This window comes from Tetranychus urticae, chromosome 1 (assembly GCF_039701765.1).
Source record: "Tetranychus urticae isolate SD_2017Ah chromosome 1, NJAU_TeUrti_SD_1.0, whole genome shotgun sequence".
NCBI classification, from domain to species: domain Eukaryota; kingdom Metazoa; phylum Arthropoda; class Arachnida; order Trombidiformes; family Tetranychidae; genus Tetranychus; species Tetranychus urticae.
Window position 1 is genome coordinate 15,482,357 of NC_142958.1, and position 14,860 is coordinate 15,497,216.

Here is a 14,860-nt window from a genome sequence, read left to right on the forward strand (position 1 = left end):
AAGCTTCCAAATAAATGAGACCGGTATCGTTAGTACCGGTATTTATACATCCATAACGAAATTTATTGCATTCATCTTCTTTCTGGTAGATAATCTTAACTAATTAACATTGACTGAATGCGCTGGGATTGAGTTATCAAAATATTAATTAAATGGTACTGTTTTAATAGAAGTAATAAGTATGATATACAGGCTGATAGAGCTTCTTATTCACTTAGCAATACATAATGAGATTTTATTCACAATTAATCTTCATTTAACTGTTTAGCCCAACTGATTGTGTGACGATTGTGAGACTCGGATGGATCGTTCTTCTTACCAGAGTAAAATTTATTGATCACAATAGCAACAATGACACCAAAAATGAGTCCAACTGCCGCGAATAACACGATTGAACCAAAAATTGTTCCAATGTGCGCACTTTTAGTGATTGCGCTGTTTTTTTGTTTGTCAATCAAACTTTGCTTACTCCTTTGGTAATTTTGACAAAAATCTGAATGAACAAGTTTCACATCAGCATCATGACTTAGATAATACTTAGATAATTGACATATGCTCAACCTTGCGGCATTTGCTGGGCAATAATTGAAAGAGTGACAAGTGACTTCTTTATCGTTCCAATCATGACAAAGAGCAGCACATTGATCGGCATTGAGATTCATTTCAGTGAGAAAAACGTCCTCGACAATTAATGTCCCCGTTACTTCAAACCTATCCAATACTTTTGCTGTATTGAAATAAAAGAAATCTTTAGTTTGATGTATTAATCTTCATCAATAATTGATTAGTGAATTTTACTTACGAATATAAATATCACAATCTTCACTGTAATCACTTGCTGCATCCGTGTATTGACCTGCCATACTGCATGAGCCAGAACAGAATTGGAATGATTTACATAAATCAGAATTATGACATAAAGAGGCACATTTTCCGAGAGAACTATCGAATGATACTGTATTTTGATTGTCGGTAAATCTTTTGGATGGAATTTTCTTGAACTTTTGTAGATTGTCAATTAAGTAGGTGATGCATGAGGCATCAGAAGATGCAGTTTCAGACGAAACATTTTCATTGGTAGACACAAGACATTCAACTCTATCATTGTAAACACAAAACGAGAATGAATTACAATTATTGTCATTTGAATTGGCACATTTTCGGTAACAAGAACTCGAATCAGTAGCGCCAGTAACTGATATCGTCTTCATTTTGTCTTCAACCAACTTCATATTTCTGTAGATTGAATCAAATAACGAATCGTGTTCATTGTCATTGACAGTTGCTGCATCAGTCACATGATATGGAGTAAAGGTAAACATCTTGTTGTTCTCAGGCGAAATGAATGAAATACTAATGTGATTGAGTCTCTCATGGAGGTTTTCCAAAGGTATTTCTTGGCTATAGCGAAATAAGTTCTTCAATGGAGTCATGAAAACTGAACAAGAAACTCCATGATATTGATCTTCCACAAGCTTTACGTTTTTACCATCGATTCTCTGGCACAAATTACCATCCACAGTCTTGCAGAATGCAATTGCTCTGTTAATGAATCGTGAAAGCTGTTAAAACTAATTCCTGTGCTTAGCCGCTTCTACTTACTCGAAAGGTTCATATTTATAGGAATTTTTTATCAAACAATCTTCTTCATCCCCATCAATTAGGACTTTCGACGCCTTTGTCAAAGCCTTTTCATTCAACTTCATATTTCGCATCTCGAATGCATCTATTTAGCAAACAAGAAATATTAGTAAATAAACTTATTGTGACTTCTCATTCGACATTGTTCAGTAAAGCTTCGTTACCTTTTATTCTTGGAAAGTCCAAAATCGTAATGTAAATAATAATTTCATTGGAATTAAATATTGTTTCAATGTTTGCGATTCTTGAAGCAGCAACTGTTCCAGAGTTGACTAGTGATTCTTTAACTTTGTCTTGAAATTGGTAATAATATTGATCAAAGTAATCGCAAGAAATATCTGAAATAGGAGTAAAAAATATTCGTTTACTTTTCAAGTGACAAGGTTATTGAAATTAAATCGAGATTTGATACTAACCTTTACAGGTGAAATACATTGCAATAGTCTTTCTCGATGCAGGATCAGGATAGCAGTTTTGAAGATTAAACTTTCTTGTTGATTCTGATGAGCTTATTTCATGTCCATAAAAGAAGTATTCAGTTGCACGTGAAGCAGTCAATCCAACCTGTAAAATGTATTGCCATATTTAAGCCGACATTTCATTTTTTAAATGCTAACGTTATTAAGATTGTTTGGGGCTATTGTTTGTTTGATAATATTATAATAATAATAATATGTTAAATGTTTAGCGTAAAAAACTAGAATGGATATTGACTCGGGAATCGAGTAAAGGCAAGATGCAAGAGTATTTGTTTGCTACATTTATTTGTATTCGAAGCAAAGCTTCTTCATAGTTACATTGTTATTGAATACTCGACCAGCAACGAGCGGTCAATCTTCCTGACTGGATAACATTCATTAGATGCATTGCAACTATAGTTGAGTTTATTAGCTAGTCAATAATAATAATATCGAAACGTTCCAGTAAAAGTCATTCATCTAATAGTCTTCCACTTAATATTGATTTTGGTATTGAGTCTTGTTGTCTTGAAATGCTAAGTCAAAATGTTTGGTTCACGAAGCTATTACAAGTTCGCTTTGATAAAGGAACTTTAGGCTATCTGATTTTATCATCGATTGAATAATCTAGCTCAATGTTATACAATTGCATATAATTTTGAGAGTTAATTATTACTAACAAACTTTAACTCCGAACAATCCTTCACAATACTTACGTAGTTGTTATAGGCATTGATTTTGGTGCCGATAAGAGTATAAGTAGTAGGTATGATATACAGGCTGAAAGAGGAGGAGCCTCTTTCAGGCCGTATATCACGTGACTTTTAAGGGGGAAGAGAAAGGGGAAAGAAGAGAAAGAAAAAGAAGGAGAGGAGCGAAAGAAGGTAAAGAGGGAATGAAAGGAAAATTTATTTTCGCTCGTTTTATTGCTTTAAGGGTCAAAGTCAAAACTTTTTTTAAACAAAAGAGTCAACTTTACCTTTGATGGTCAGAGCAATAAAACAAAACGATGAAGGATGTTAAGAAAGGAAAGAAAAGACGCAGGTAAAGATGAAGAAGGGTAAGAAAGGGAAACAAAAGACAAAGGGTAAAGATGAAGAAGGTTAAGCAAGGGAAACAAAAAAAAGACAAAGGTAAAGATTAAGAAGGGTAAAAAATGGTAAACAAAAAAAAGACAAAGGGTAAAGGTAAATATGAAGAAGGCAAAGGTGAAGAAAATGAGAAAAAGAAAAAAGAAAGAAGCTAAAGATAAAATAACAGACAAAGAAAAAAGTTACCAAGTAAAACAAATGGAGATAAAGAAAGAGATGAAAAAAGGCAAAAATTCTATTCTTGTTTTACAACTATTTTGCTTTCAAAACTTAAAGTTGAAATTGTAAAACGTTTTGACTGTACATTTATTTTATTATCGCAAGCTTTGTCAAAAGTTCTATGATTTTATTTTTAAGTTTGAAAAACAAAACAATAGACGCTTAGAAAAAAGAAAAGGTTGCTTAAACAGAAGAGCTTGTGGGCTTAGAAGGGATAATATTGCACGGTTTTACTCAAATAATTTAAGAATGCACTTTAGTTTTATTGCTTTATTTATGCCTTATTCTAAAAGATTCAACGTTAAAGCAAAACTCAATAAAGGAAAAAAAGTTAAAATTCAAAAACTCGAATAAGTGATACTAGGGTTGGAATACAAGTCTTTAGAGAGCCGCCCATTTCTTCTTTAAAAAGGTTAGGTTGAATCAGTTTCAGAATCACTTATTCTACCGACCTCAACCAGTTAACTTTTATTCCACCGTTTTTACTTGAAGTTTTGTTTACTGTTTACATCCTTTAGTTAGTATCCTCTTATTTCAACTGTTTCATCATGCAACGTAAATTTCAGTATCCATCCAACTATAGTGAATTGGAACTTGATTCTCTTTTATCTAGTGTTGAAGATGATGAGATTTGTGTCAACTGTGAATTGCCAGAGGATATTTTAATGATTGATGACCAAGCGGATAGACTGTGCCAGGAAGTCGAAATACCTCAATTGAGTCAACAACAGGATCAAATCAACAATCACAACCAACCTGAACAAGTGTCAGTGCATGCATCAATTAGTTCTCAGCCTGCCAACTCACGTGACGATTGTATTCAATCAGGATTCGGTGACATTTCAACAGCTGATGTGAGTTTTCAAATTTTATCTGAAAGTGATTGGAAAAACAACAGACGTTTTCACACAAGATCCAAAACCATCAAAGCTTCAATATCACATGCAGTTAAAGACGCAAACGTTGATTTTTTGAACATCGCAGGTGCTATCAACAACGCTTATGAACGTTTCATTACAGAAGTCATTTCTGATTCATCTCCTGACGATTGTGTAAGTCTCACATTTAGAAACCCTAGAGATGATAGAGAAATTTTCATCTATTTCAAAAAGAAAAACTTTGATAAAACTGAGTTTCTAGCCCGTGCTGAAAAATGTGCTCAGTCGAGTGGAGCTTTCATTGATGGTGGTGCTTTAGAAATATCAATAAATGTTATCAGAAATATCGTTGGATTAGGAAGACTGAATAGACTGCAACCCATTGAACAATTATCATCAAAAAGACTATCAGTTGTTCAGGTGAAAAACAAAGATGAGTACTGCGGTTATTATGCTATTGCATTAGGTAAATTTTATTCTGATAAGACCAAAGACGATATGAATGAATGGTGTTCCCTTCGCAAATATCACAAAAAGCTTAAAGCTTATGCAGCAATACTATTCACTGAGTTATCCATCACTATTGACGGTCCCATGAGCATCGATAAAGTAAACGACATTCAAAAACTCTTACCAGATTACCAAATTATCATTGTCGATTCAAAAACAAAACTGAAGTTATTTTCTGGTCCTAATGCTACAAAGAAGATCATCCTCGAATATCTTGATGCACCACATTTCAATCTCATTACCTCAATTGCAGGGTATATGCAATGTGATGAGTTCTGCACACGTTGTTGGTTAAAAATAAAGAAGGACAACCATTTGTGCAAAGATGCGTGTAATTCCTGTACATCTTTTCCGCAATGTAAACCGAATGAACCAATGAGCTGCAGAAAATGTAGGATTGAAATGAACAATATTCAATGCTGCAAAAATCACAAAGATTTAAACATATGTGGAAGGAAAATTAAGTGCAAGACTTGTTGGATTATACATAACACTAAAGAACAACATACCTGCGACGTCTATTATTGTCAAATCTGTATGCAAAAATATGCTATAACTCCCCACTATTGTTTCATCACTCCACTTTCAATGGCAGCTCTGATTAAACAAGATTGTGCTCCATCTATAATAGTCTTTTACGATATTGAATCCATGCAACAAAGTCAAGATCCAAATAAGGCTCTTCATGTACCAAATCTTTTGATATCCAGTACTCTTTGTGACAAATGTTTTGATTACACAACTATGAAAAGAAGTGATGATTGTGAAATTTGTGGTACGCAATATCAAAAATTCTACGGAGAAACATGCATAAAGAACTTTTGTGATTATATTTATAATGATATTTCATCAAAAGCTAGAGCCGCAGGTGCTGGAGTGAGAATCATTGCCCACAATCAAAAAGGATATGATGGACATTTCATCCTGAGAGACTTTTTTGTGAGGGAATTCCAAGTTGTTCCTGAAATAATAATGCAAGGATCAAAATTGTTGTACATACGAATGCAAAACTTAAGATTCATCGATTCTCTGTCATTGCTTCAACAACCATTAAGTGCTCTTTGTAAATCATTCAATATACCCGAAATGAAGAAAGGATTCTTTCCACATTATTTCAATATTCCTGCCAATCAAGATTACGACGGTCCAATACCAGATATAGAATATTATGGAGCTGATGAAATGAAACCCGCAATGAGAAATGATTTTATCACATGGTACGAGAAAGAAAAACTTTTAAACAAAGATTTCAACTTTAAAAAAGAGCTCGAAGAATACTGTCTCTCAGATGTCAACATTCTTACGACAGCAATGATGAAGTTTATTTCTCAGTTTAGAAATATAACAATGCTAAATCCTATAACTCGAAGATTCACATTAGCTTCTGTGGCGATGGAAACTTTCCGTGCTCGTCTTTTACAACCAAGAACTTTGAACATAACGCCAATTAAAGGATACACTTCAAGATTGCAGTCTATGTCTGCCTCGGTTTGGCTCGATTACCAACGCAGTATTTTAGGAAGTGATTATATGATCCTGAGAGAATTCAGAATAGGACCATTTTATGCTGATGGATATGAACCCGAAAAGAAAATTGCTTTTGAATTTTATGGGTGTCTTTTTCACGGGTGTCCAGTTTGCCATCCTCAACAAGACGAAAAATGTGCATTGCTAGGAGTTAAGTATGGAGATCTTTATGCAAAGCTGCTTGATAAACGTTTCTACTATGAAAGAAGAGGAATAAAATTAGTGGAGATATGGGAACATGAATTTAATACAATGCGAACATTACCATATATTGCCGAAAGATTACATCATCGTCATGCTATCAAAGAAGTTGGTCCTATAGATATATTTGAAAGTTTCTTCGGAGGTAGAACTAATAATATAAAGTTTTATCATAAATGTCAATCCAACGAAAAAGTCAAATATGTAGACTTTACATCATTATATCCCTTTGTGCTTAAAAAGAATTCTTTTCCTGCTGGTTCTCCTTTACTAATAGAAGAAAATTTCAGAAGAGACATTACCAGCTATTTTGGTTTTGTTAAGTGTAAAGTTCTACCTCCTAAGGATTTGAATATTCCGGTTTTACCTCTCAAAGTTAACAAAAAACTCGTCTTTCCCTTATGTAAGACTTGTGTATTAACAAATAATATGGAAGACTGTGAACATGAAGATATTGCCAGAATGATAACCAATACATGGACAACTATCGAATTGAAAACTGCTGTTGCATATGGTTATAAAATCATCAAAGTTTATCAAGTTTTACAATTCCAAGAGTCTAAAAATCTTTTTTCAGGATATATTGATATGTGGCTCAAGATAAAACAAGAGTCAAGTGGATGGCCATCATGGTGTGAAACCGAAACAGATAAAATTAATTACATCATTAATTATGAAAAACATGAAGAAATCAAGTTAGATCCAGAATCCATCGAAACCAATCCTGGTAAACGGAGTATCGCTAAGCTGATGTTAAATAGTTTATGGGGTAAATTCGCTCAGAATGCCAATCTCATGAAGACAACAATTGTAAGAAATTATGCTGATTTATACTCATTAATGAATGATGAAACTCTAGAAATCCACGGAGTCTACGAAGCTTCCCCATCTGTAATACTTGTACAACACAAAGTTGCTGAAGGTCATGAAGAAAAGATAAGGTCTTCAAAAGCAAATATTGCAATCGCTAGCTTTGTCACAGCATATGCCCGCCTCGAGCTATTTAACCTGATTCAAAAGATAGAAAGCGTTCGTGAGGGTAGAGTAATATACTTCGACACCGATTCGGTTGTATACATTGAGAAAGAAGGAGATCCTGAAATAGAATGCGGAGACTACTTAGGACAATTGACTGATGAAATTGGTAATGGAAATAAATGCGATAAATTTGTTACGCTTGGTCCCAAAAACTATGGATATGAAATTGTTAAACCAGATGGTTCAAGAAAAGCAACCATAAAAGTTAAGGGTATAAAACTGACTGTAAATACTTTAGAAACCATTAATTTAGAACGTCTTTGTCAAATGGTTGAAAAATATATTGAAGGTCATAAAACATCTTTAACTGTCAAACAAACGAACATAAAAGCATGTAAGTATACACACAAAGTGCATACAAATAGATTTCTTAAGATTTATCGAGCTGTGTCAGAGAAAAGAAGAATAGTTGGAAATAATACTAGACCCTTTGGCTATAAGTCATAAATTGTAAAAAAACTTACCTTAAAACCATTCTAATTGTCAATAAAAATTCGAATTGCAAAAGATACAAAATATTGCAACATTATTTCGTCAGAATACACGTTGGGAGCTTAGAGGTCGCTCCGATCTGCCAAGTAAGTATAAAATAGAGGAAAATATCGGAGATAAGTCATTCAGTTTTCTGCTTTCTTATATGAAACGTCTCTTATAACTCCTCTAACATCTCTAACATCTCTAACATCTCTAACTTCTTTAGTTCTTTTTATTGTCTCCTTTTTAAAGTCTACTTGGAAGTATATTCAACATCAACATCATCATGACTGAAATAGTAAGAAGTTCAACACCGATTCAAGATAAAACTGCTTCAGATATCTCTGTCTTTCGAAGCAAATATCTTGGTGTCTTTACTCTTGTTTCTCCAATAGATTTGAAGAACCCATGGACCTCTCCAATGGATGAACATCCTTTCAAACATGAAGGTAAATGGTTTTTCTCGCCTCATAAATTTGTTACAGAGTTTTTAAAGAAAAGTGAAAATCGAACTCAACTCTATGAAGCAGTTACTGATATGCTCTACAGCAAATTTTCCCGAAGCCGTTATTTGCAACATCGCTTATTAGCAACTGGCAGTTCCCTGATCGTTTATGCTGACCCGGAAGATAATATCCTAGGAATAGGGCTCAGTGCTGATCAAAGAGAGTCCAACAATCCATCATTATGGAAAGGCCAAAATATCTATGGTTTAGCTCTCATGGATTTACGAAATTATCTAAGAGAAAGCTGGAAGGAAGAAAATCTTGAAATGAAAGATGGTCTTTGCGTTAAGAAAGACAAAAAACGAAAAATTGATGCAGTTGATGAATAAACTGCTTCTTCAGTGATATTTTCATGTAATCTATATAAACATGAATTGAATGATCAAATAAAAATGATTTTCTCGATAAAAATATGTCTCATTTCATTTTCAAACACCCTTTCACGTGTATGGTCGCAGGACCGACCTCCAGCGGTAAAACTGTCTTAGTTGAATCAATAATAGCTAATAGACGTGCATTGATACCAGGATTAAAAATTAACTCTAAAGTATTGTGGTGTTATGGTCAATGGCAACAAAGATTTTCCAAGCAAACTGATATAACATATCACGAAGGATTGATAGAAGATCCCTCACAATACGATCTCATCATAATAGATGATCTCATGAATGAAGCTTCTGCTGATACTAGACTTTTGAATTTGTTTACTAAAGGCAGTCATCACCTCAATATATCAGTTATATTCATAGTGCAAAATGTCTTTCATCAAGGTAAAAATATGCGAAATATAAGTTTGAATTGTCATTATCTACTTTTGATGAAAAATCCTAGAGACAAAGCTCAAATATATGCACTAGCTAGGCAATTGTACCCAATTGCAATCTCAAAATTTGTTGCAGCATACGAAGATGCTACTAAGCATCCTTACAGTTATATAAAGGTTGATCTGACACCAAATACACCTGATAATTTAAGAGTTCAAACTAATATCATTCCTACTTCTAACAAACACAAAATTATAGTGTATGAGATATAATGTCTCCTGAATTGAAAAATGCTCTATCTACACTTCATTTAGCATCAAAAATCAAAAATCTTAAATTAAGAAAAGCTTTCTTGCTAGATCAATTCAAACATGATCCTAAAATATATAAAGCTATAAAAGAAATAGCAGTTAATATAGTTAATAAAAACGTGAAACTCTCAGGTGCTGATAAAAAGAAACTACGAAAATACGGTAAAGAAATAGTACAATTAGCTACCGATAAAGCTAAGTCTAGAAGAAAGCAGCATATAGCTCAAAGCGGTGGTTATTTACCAATTGTTATTCCGACCATCGTCTTTTTATTTTCATCTTTAATAAATGGCTAACTATCAGAAGAAGGAGTATGTTGTAAACTATGGAGCTGGAGCAACAAACGGTAAGGATTTCATCATGGATAAATTGCAAGGTCTCAACAAAAAACCTTCTAAATTGCAAAATATTTTGACTGTAGCACTGCGACTGTCACTGATAAAAGGGTATGATGATAAGTTTAAGTTGTTCATAAATGATAAATCTTTAAAAGATACAAATATCATTAAATATGTCCAACTAGCCTTCACAGCTAAAGCTAAACCGAAATGGAATCCTAACTTTTTACATCTTTTGCGCAAAGCCAAGGTTAAAGCTAATGAAATAACAAATAAATCTCTGAAAGAAATACTAACAGGACAATCAAAGTTGAGAGAACAAGAATCATTTTCTTATCCTTCAGTTTTTACAATAACTGGAGATGCTCTTAACGATTACGATGATCTTGATAGTGATGCTGATAAAAAGGTTGATGCAGAGGTCAATGATAATCCGAAGGTAGAATTAGTACCTAGTGATGACGAAAAAACTGATTTAGAACCTGTGATTCAAACTAGAAAGGAACCAATAGTTAGTAGAAAAAGAAAAGCCAAAACCCTAGACATTGGAAACATCCGTAAAAGTGAACGCATTGCTAAGAAAAAAAGAAAAAGTAACAATGGAAGACCAATTATCGGATTCAACTGGATCACCCTTAGAGAAGGAGAATACTGATGCAATACTGCATGATATTTACTACTCTGTTACTAACCCCAACGCTTTTGCTTCTATTGATAAGTTATATCAAAGCGCTAAAGCAAAAGATAAAAGTATTACACGAGAAATCGTTAAAAATTGGTTGAAAAGTCAACTTACTTACACCTTACACAGGAAAAAGAGACAAAATTTCCGGAGAAATCGTATAATCGTAACTACTATTGATGAACAGTGGGAAGCGGATTTAGTTGAAATGCAAGAATTTTCGAGACAAAATAAAGGAATAAGATACATTCTAACTGTTATCGACTGTTTCAGTAAATATGCTTGGACACTACCTCTCAAAACTAAAGGAGCTGTGGATGTAACAAATGCCTTCAAAAAGTTATTCAAGGAACGTAAGCCTGAAATTTTGAGAACTGATAATGGCAAAGAATTTTTGAATACCCAAATGAAATCACTTTTAACTCAAAATGTGATCCGTCATTATACATCGAATAATCCGAAAGTTAAATGTGCTATAGTAGAAAGGTTTAATAGAACTTTGAAAGAAAAAATGTTCAAATATTTTACAGCTAAAGGTACACGTCGTTTCATAAATATATTAGATGACCTTGTTAGCTCTTATAATTCCAGTTATCACAGATCTATTAAAATGGCCCCAATAGATGTGAAAGAGAACCAAACACGGAATGTATTCAGAAATCTTTATGGAGCTGATAATTTACTTGACCTAGTAAGGAAAGAAAGTAAATCGAAAAGACCTCGTTTTGATATCGGCGAAAAAGTTAGAGTGAAATATGAGTTAGGAGTCTTTGACAAAGCCTTCTATCCAAACTGGTCAGAGCAAATTTATAATATTTATGCAATCGACCAATCCGGTGAGAGAATCAGATATACACTCAAAGAATATGATGGTGAAAATATTATAAAAAGAAAATACTACGAGGACGAATTACAATCAGTTCGAGAAACTATTCATCGTATCGAGAAAATACTTAAAAGGAAGATTTCAAACGGTAAAACAAGTTATTTCGTGAAGTGGTTAGGATACCCCAGCAGATATAATTCATGGATACAAGTGGAGGATATCCAGCGACTAAGTTGAAAGATGCTCAGTTCATTCTATTCATTTTTCAAGTTTTGACGCTATTTTCTGTATCATTGATTTCACTAATTAATTTATCCTTGAATCTCGAAGAACAAAAACTTTGGATTGGACTACTATCAATGTCTCTAGGCTGTATGTTACCAGCCCCTCGACTAAATGTTAAACAAACATCTATATAAATACTTCTAGAAACAAATAAAAGCTTTTTTTTTATTCATCAAAAATGTCTCAGTCTTTTTATTTAGCCTTACCAAGCAATGTGCAAAGTTTGACTCATAATACAATTGCTAGTTACAAAACATACCTGCCAAACACATTGAAGCTTGGTGAGAATTGGGAAGTTGGTCTTGCGGAGATAACTTATACGAAAAGTTGGCTTAATGTCAAAAGTAAACACAAATTCACTTTGGTATCAACAGAGGATCATACACTGTCTAAAGATATTCATATACGTGCAGATTATTACAATAGCATCGAAAGTTTATGTACAGAATTAAATTTAGTTCTGGAAAGTTTAACTGAAACTTTTGGATACACAGCATCAGCACCATTTCTTGAATGGTCACCATTAGCTCAAAGAGTTCTACAAAGAGCAGGTATGAGTGCACGGAAGCCTGGAACCCTTCAGTTTGTTCATTTAGGTGCAGATTTAGAAGCTATGTTAGGATTTGATAATCCATTGCCAAAATCCATCTTGAAAAACAAAACGAATGTGCAAAATCTGTTTGGGAAGTCATTAGAAAATACAAATGCTAGAGTTGCTGACAGACATTATGATTTGAAAGCTGGTATACATGCACTCATGGTTTATTCGGATATTGTTGAACCTTCTATAGTTGGAAACATGCAAGCTCAGCTACTAAGGTCATGCAGAATAGACAGCAGTACTAAATATGGAGATGATACGAATATTATATTTGACAAACCTTATTACTTCCCTCTGATATGTAACGATATTAACTCGATATTAATTGATATAAAGGATGAAGTTGGTGAAAACATTCATTTCAATTTCGGTAGAGTTTTTGTAATTCTGCATTTCAGACAAAAATGGAGAGCTATTATTTAAGCCAGGCGGGTAATGGATTACCATTGCAAGCTTTCTCAGGTGTTAGATATCAAAAAGGTAATGGTTTCTTCGGAAGATTTTTCGTCTCGAAAATTTTACCTATTTTGAGATATTTAGGAGGTCAAGCTAAGGAGACAGGGAGAGCTATTCTGGGTGATGTGAAATCATCAGCGATCAGTAGAGCCTCTGATACAATGCAGAAGATAGCACAAGATACATTAAATGCTGTGAATTCAAAATCCTTTCAGGAAGGTGAAGGGAAGAAGGTTATAAAAAGAACCTTGAAACATAGAAAGAAGAGACGCTTGAATCAAGCTCTTTATAATTTTCTACAATGACCGCCATCCATAAACTTTCTGCTGAAGCACTATTACCCGAATTGGATCTGTTCACAGTACCACCGACACAAAAATCAATTGAAAGAAGCTATGAAACTCAACATCGACCTATTTCTTCTATAGAGAATAATAGTTTCATTGAATTCCATATCCCTACTTCAAAAGATGAATATATTCTGTTTCATGAATCTTATCTTTATTTTAAAATGAAGATTATTTTATCTAAAAAAGATGCAACTAAAAAAGAAGCTATAGCAATAAAAGCTGACGACTGGGTAAACGTAAAACCAGCTAATAACCTATTGCATACAATGATAAAACAAATTGAATTGAAAATAGGAAACAAGGAAGTCACCTCAAATGCTGGTACATATGCTTATAGAGCATATCTTGAAAATCTTTTAGGATTTGGTGGTGATGCGAAAAACAGTCACTTAGGCTGTGCTTTATGGACCAATAATGTAGAAGAAAGGAGGGAATATTTCCAACCAAGTGCCGCAACAACGGATCAAAGTACAAGCAATGTTGTCGAGTTATACGGAAGGCTACACACTGATCTAACATTTCAAGGTAAAGCCCTGTTAGGCGGGTGTGATTTGATAGTTAAATTAATTCTCAATTCACCAGAATTCGTTTTTGAATGTACGGAAGATATGTCTGTGCAGATGAAATTAATGGATGCTAGTTTATTTATTCATAGGTTGCAAGCTAATCAGAAGCTTGTTGTAGCGCACAATAAAGCTTTAGCTAATGCACCAGCTAAATACCCTATAACTCGTATAGATGTTAAACATGTCCCTATAGCATCTGGTTCAATGGATGCTGTTTTGGATAATATTATAATCGGTCAGTTACCAAGACGTCTGTTTCTGGGTTGTGTGGCGAACTCAGCATTGAATGGTTCAAAGACTGAGAATCCTTTCTATTTTACCCATTACAATATAAGTAATGTTGTATGTTATCTTGATGGTGTTCAATATCCAAGCAATCCTTATCAACCGGATTTCGAAAAAAAACTATATGTACGTGAATATTCAGGACTTTTCCAGGCTATGAATATGAACTCAACTGAATCGACAATCAATATAAAGAGAAAGGACTACATTAAGGGTAACACAATATTCGGTTTCAATTTTTCTCCTGATTTATCGAATGGTTGTGATCTTGTTGGGCATGTGAACCCTCTTAAAAGAGGAACTTTGAGGGTAAATATCCGTTTCAAAAAAGCACTTACGGAAGTGATTGATGTCATTCTTTTCTGTGAATATGATAATATAATTGAAATTGATTCAGAAAGAAATGTTTCTTGTGATTTCAAATGAGAATGTATGACTATGAGATAGAAGAAATTTGCAAAGGAGTAGAAAACTTCGTGGGTGTATTTTCCCGTGATGAAATACCTACTATTCATCATTTTCCATGTAGTTTGATTCTAAATACGGACAAAAAGTCTCAGAGGGGGAGACACTGGGTTGCTTTCTGGTTAGACGAGCGCAGGTGCGAATATTTTGACTCTTTTGGATTGCCTCCAATTTACAAAGAAATGCAAAAACTTTACAAGAACCGTCAGTTGATATGGAACGGTCGTCAGATTCAAAACCCTAATTCTAAAAACTGTGGTGCATTTTGTGTATCTTTTGTGAAAGAAAAAGCTAAAGGAAGAACCTTCAAAAGTTTCATCAATCTTTTCAAAAAAGATACTTCATCGAACGACAAAATCGCTTGGAAGATAATTGATAATGGCTAATT

The 14,860-nt window shown here is 33.7% G+C and overlaps 3 protein-coding genes across 3 annotated transcripts; 2 read left to right on the top strand and 1 right to left on the bottom strand.

The window, feature by feature from the left end:
* Window positions 1–148: 148 nt before the first annotated feature.
* LOC107371923 (uncharacterized) lies at window positions 149–3,049 on the bottom strand. The gene is made up of 6 exons (XM_089266050.1): window positions 2,816–3,049; window positions 2,058–2,205; window positions 1,806–1,979; window positions 1,603–1,726; window positions 803–1,542; window positions 149–727 (listed from the first exon to the last, which is right to left on the bottom strand). Exons 2-6 carry the CDS (start codon window positions 2,074–2,076, stop codon window positions 246–248), a joined length of 1,539 nt encoding a protein of 512 aa, XP_089122176.1. The 5' UTR covers window positions 2,077–2,205; window positions 2,816–3,049; the 3' UTR covers window positions 149–245.
* Window positions 3,050–3,957: 908 nt separating this feature from the next.
* On the top strand, window positions 3,958–8,010 carry LOC149094655 (uncharacterized). Its single transcript, XM_089270359.1, has one exon. It carries the CDS (start codon window positions 3,958–3,960, stop codon window positions 8,008–8,010), a length of 4,053 nt encoding a protein of 1,350 aa, XP_089126485.1.
* Window positions 8,011–13,107: 5,097 nt separating this feature from the next.
* LOC149094656 (uncharacterized protein F54H12.2-like) lies at window positions 13,108–14,433 on the top strand. Its single transcript, XM_089270364.1, has one exon. The coding sequence runs from the start codon at window positions 13,108–13,110 to the stop codon at window positions 14,431–14,433; it is 1,326 nt and encodes a 441-aa protein (XP_089126490.1).
* The last annotated feature ends 427 nt before the right edge of the window (window positions 14,434–14,860 follow it).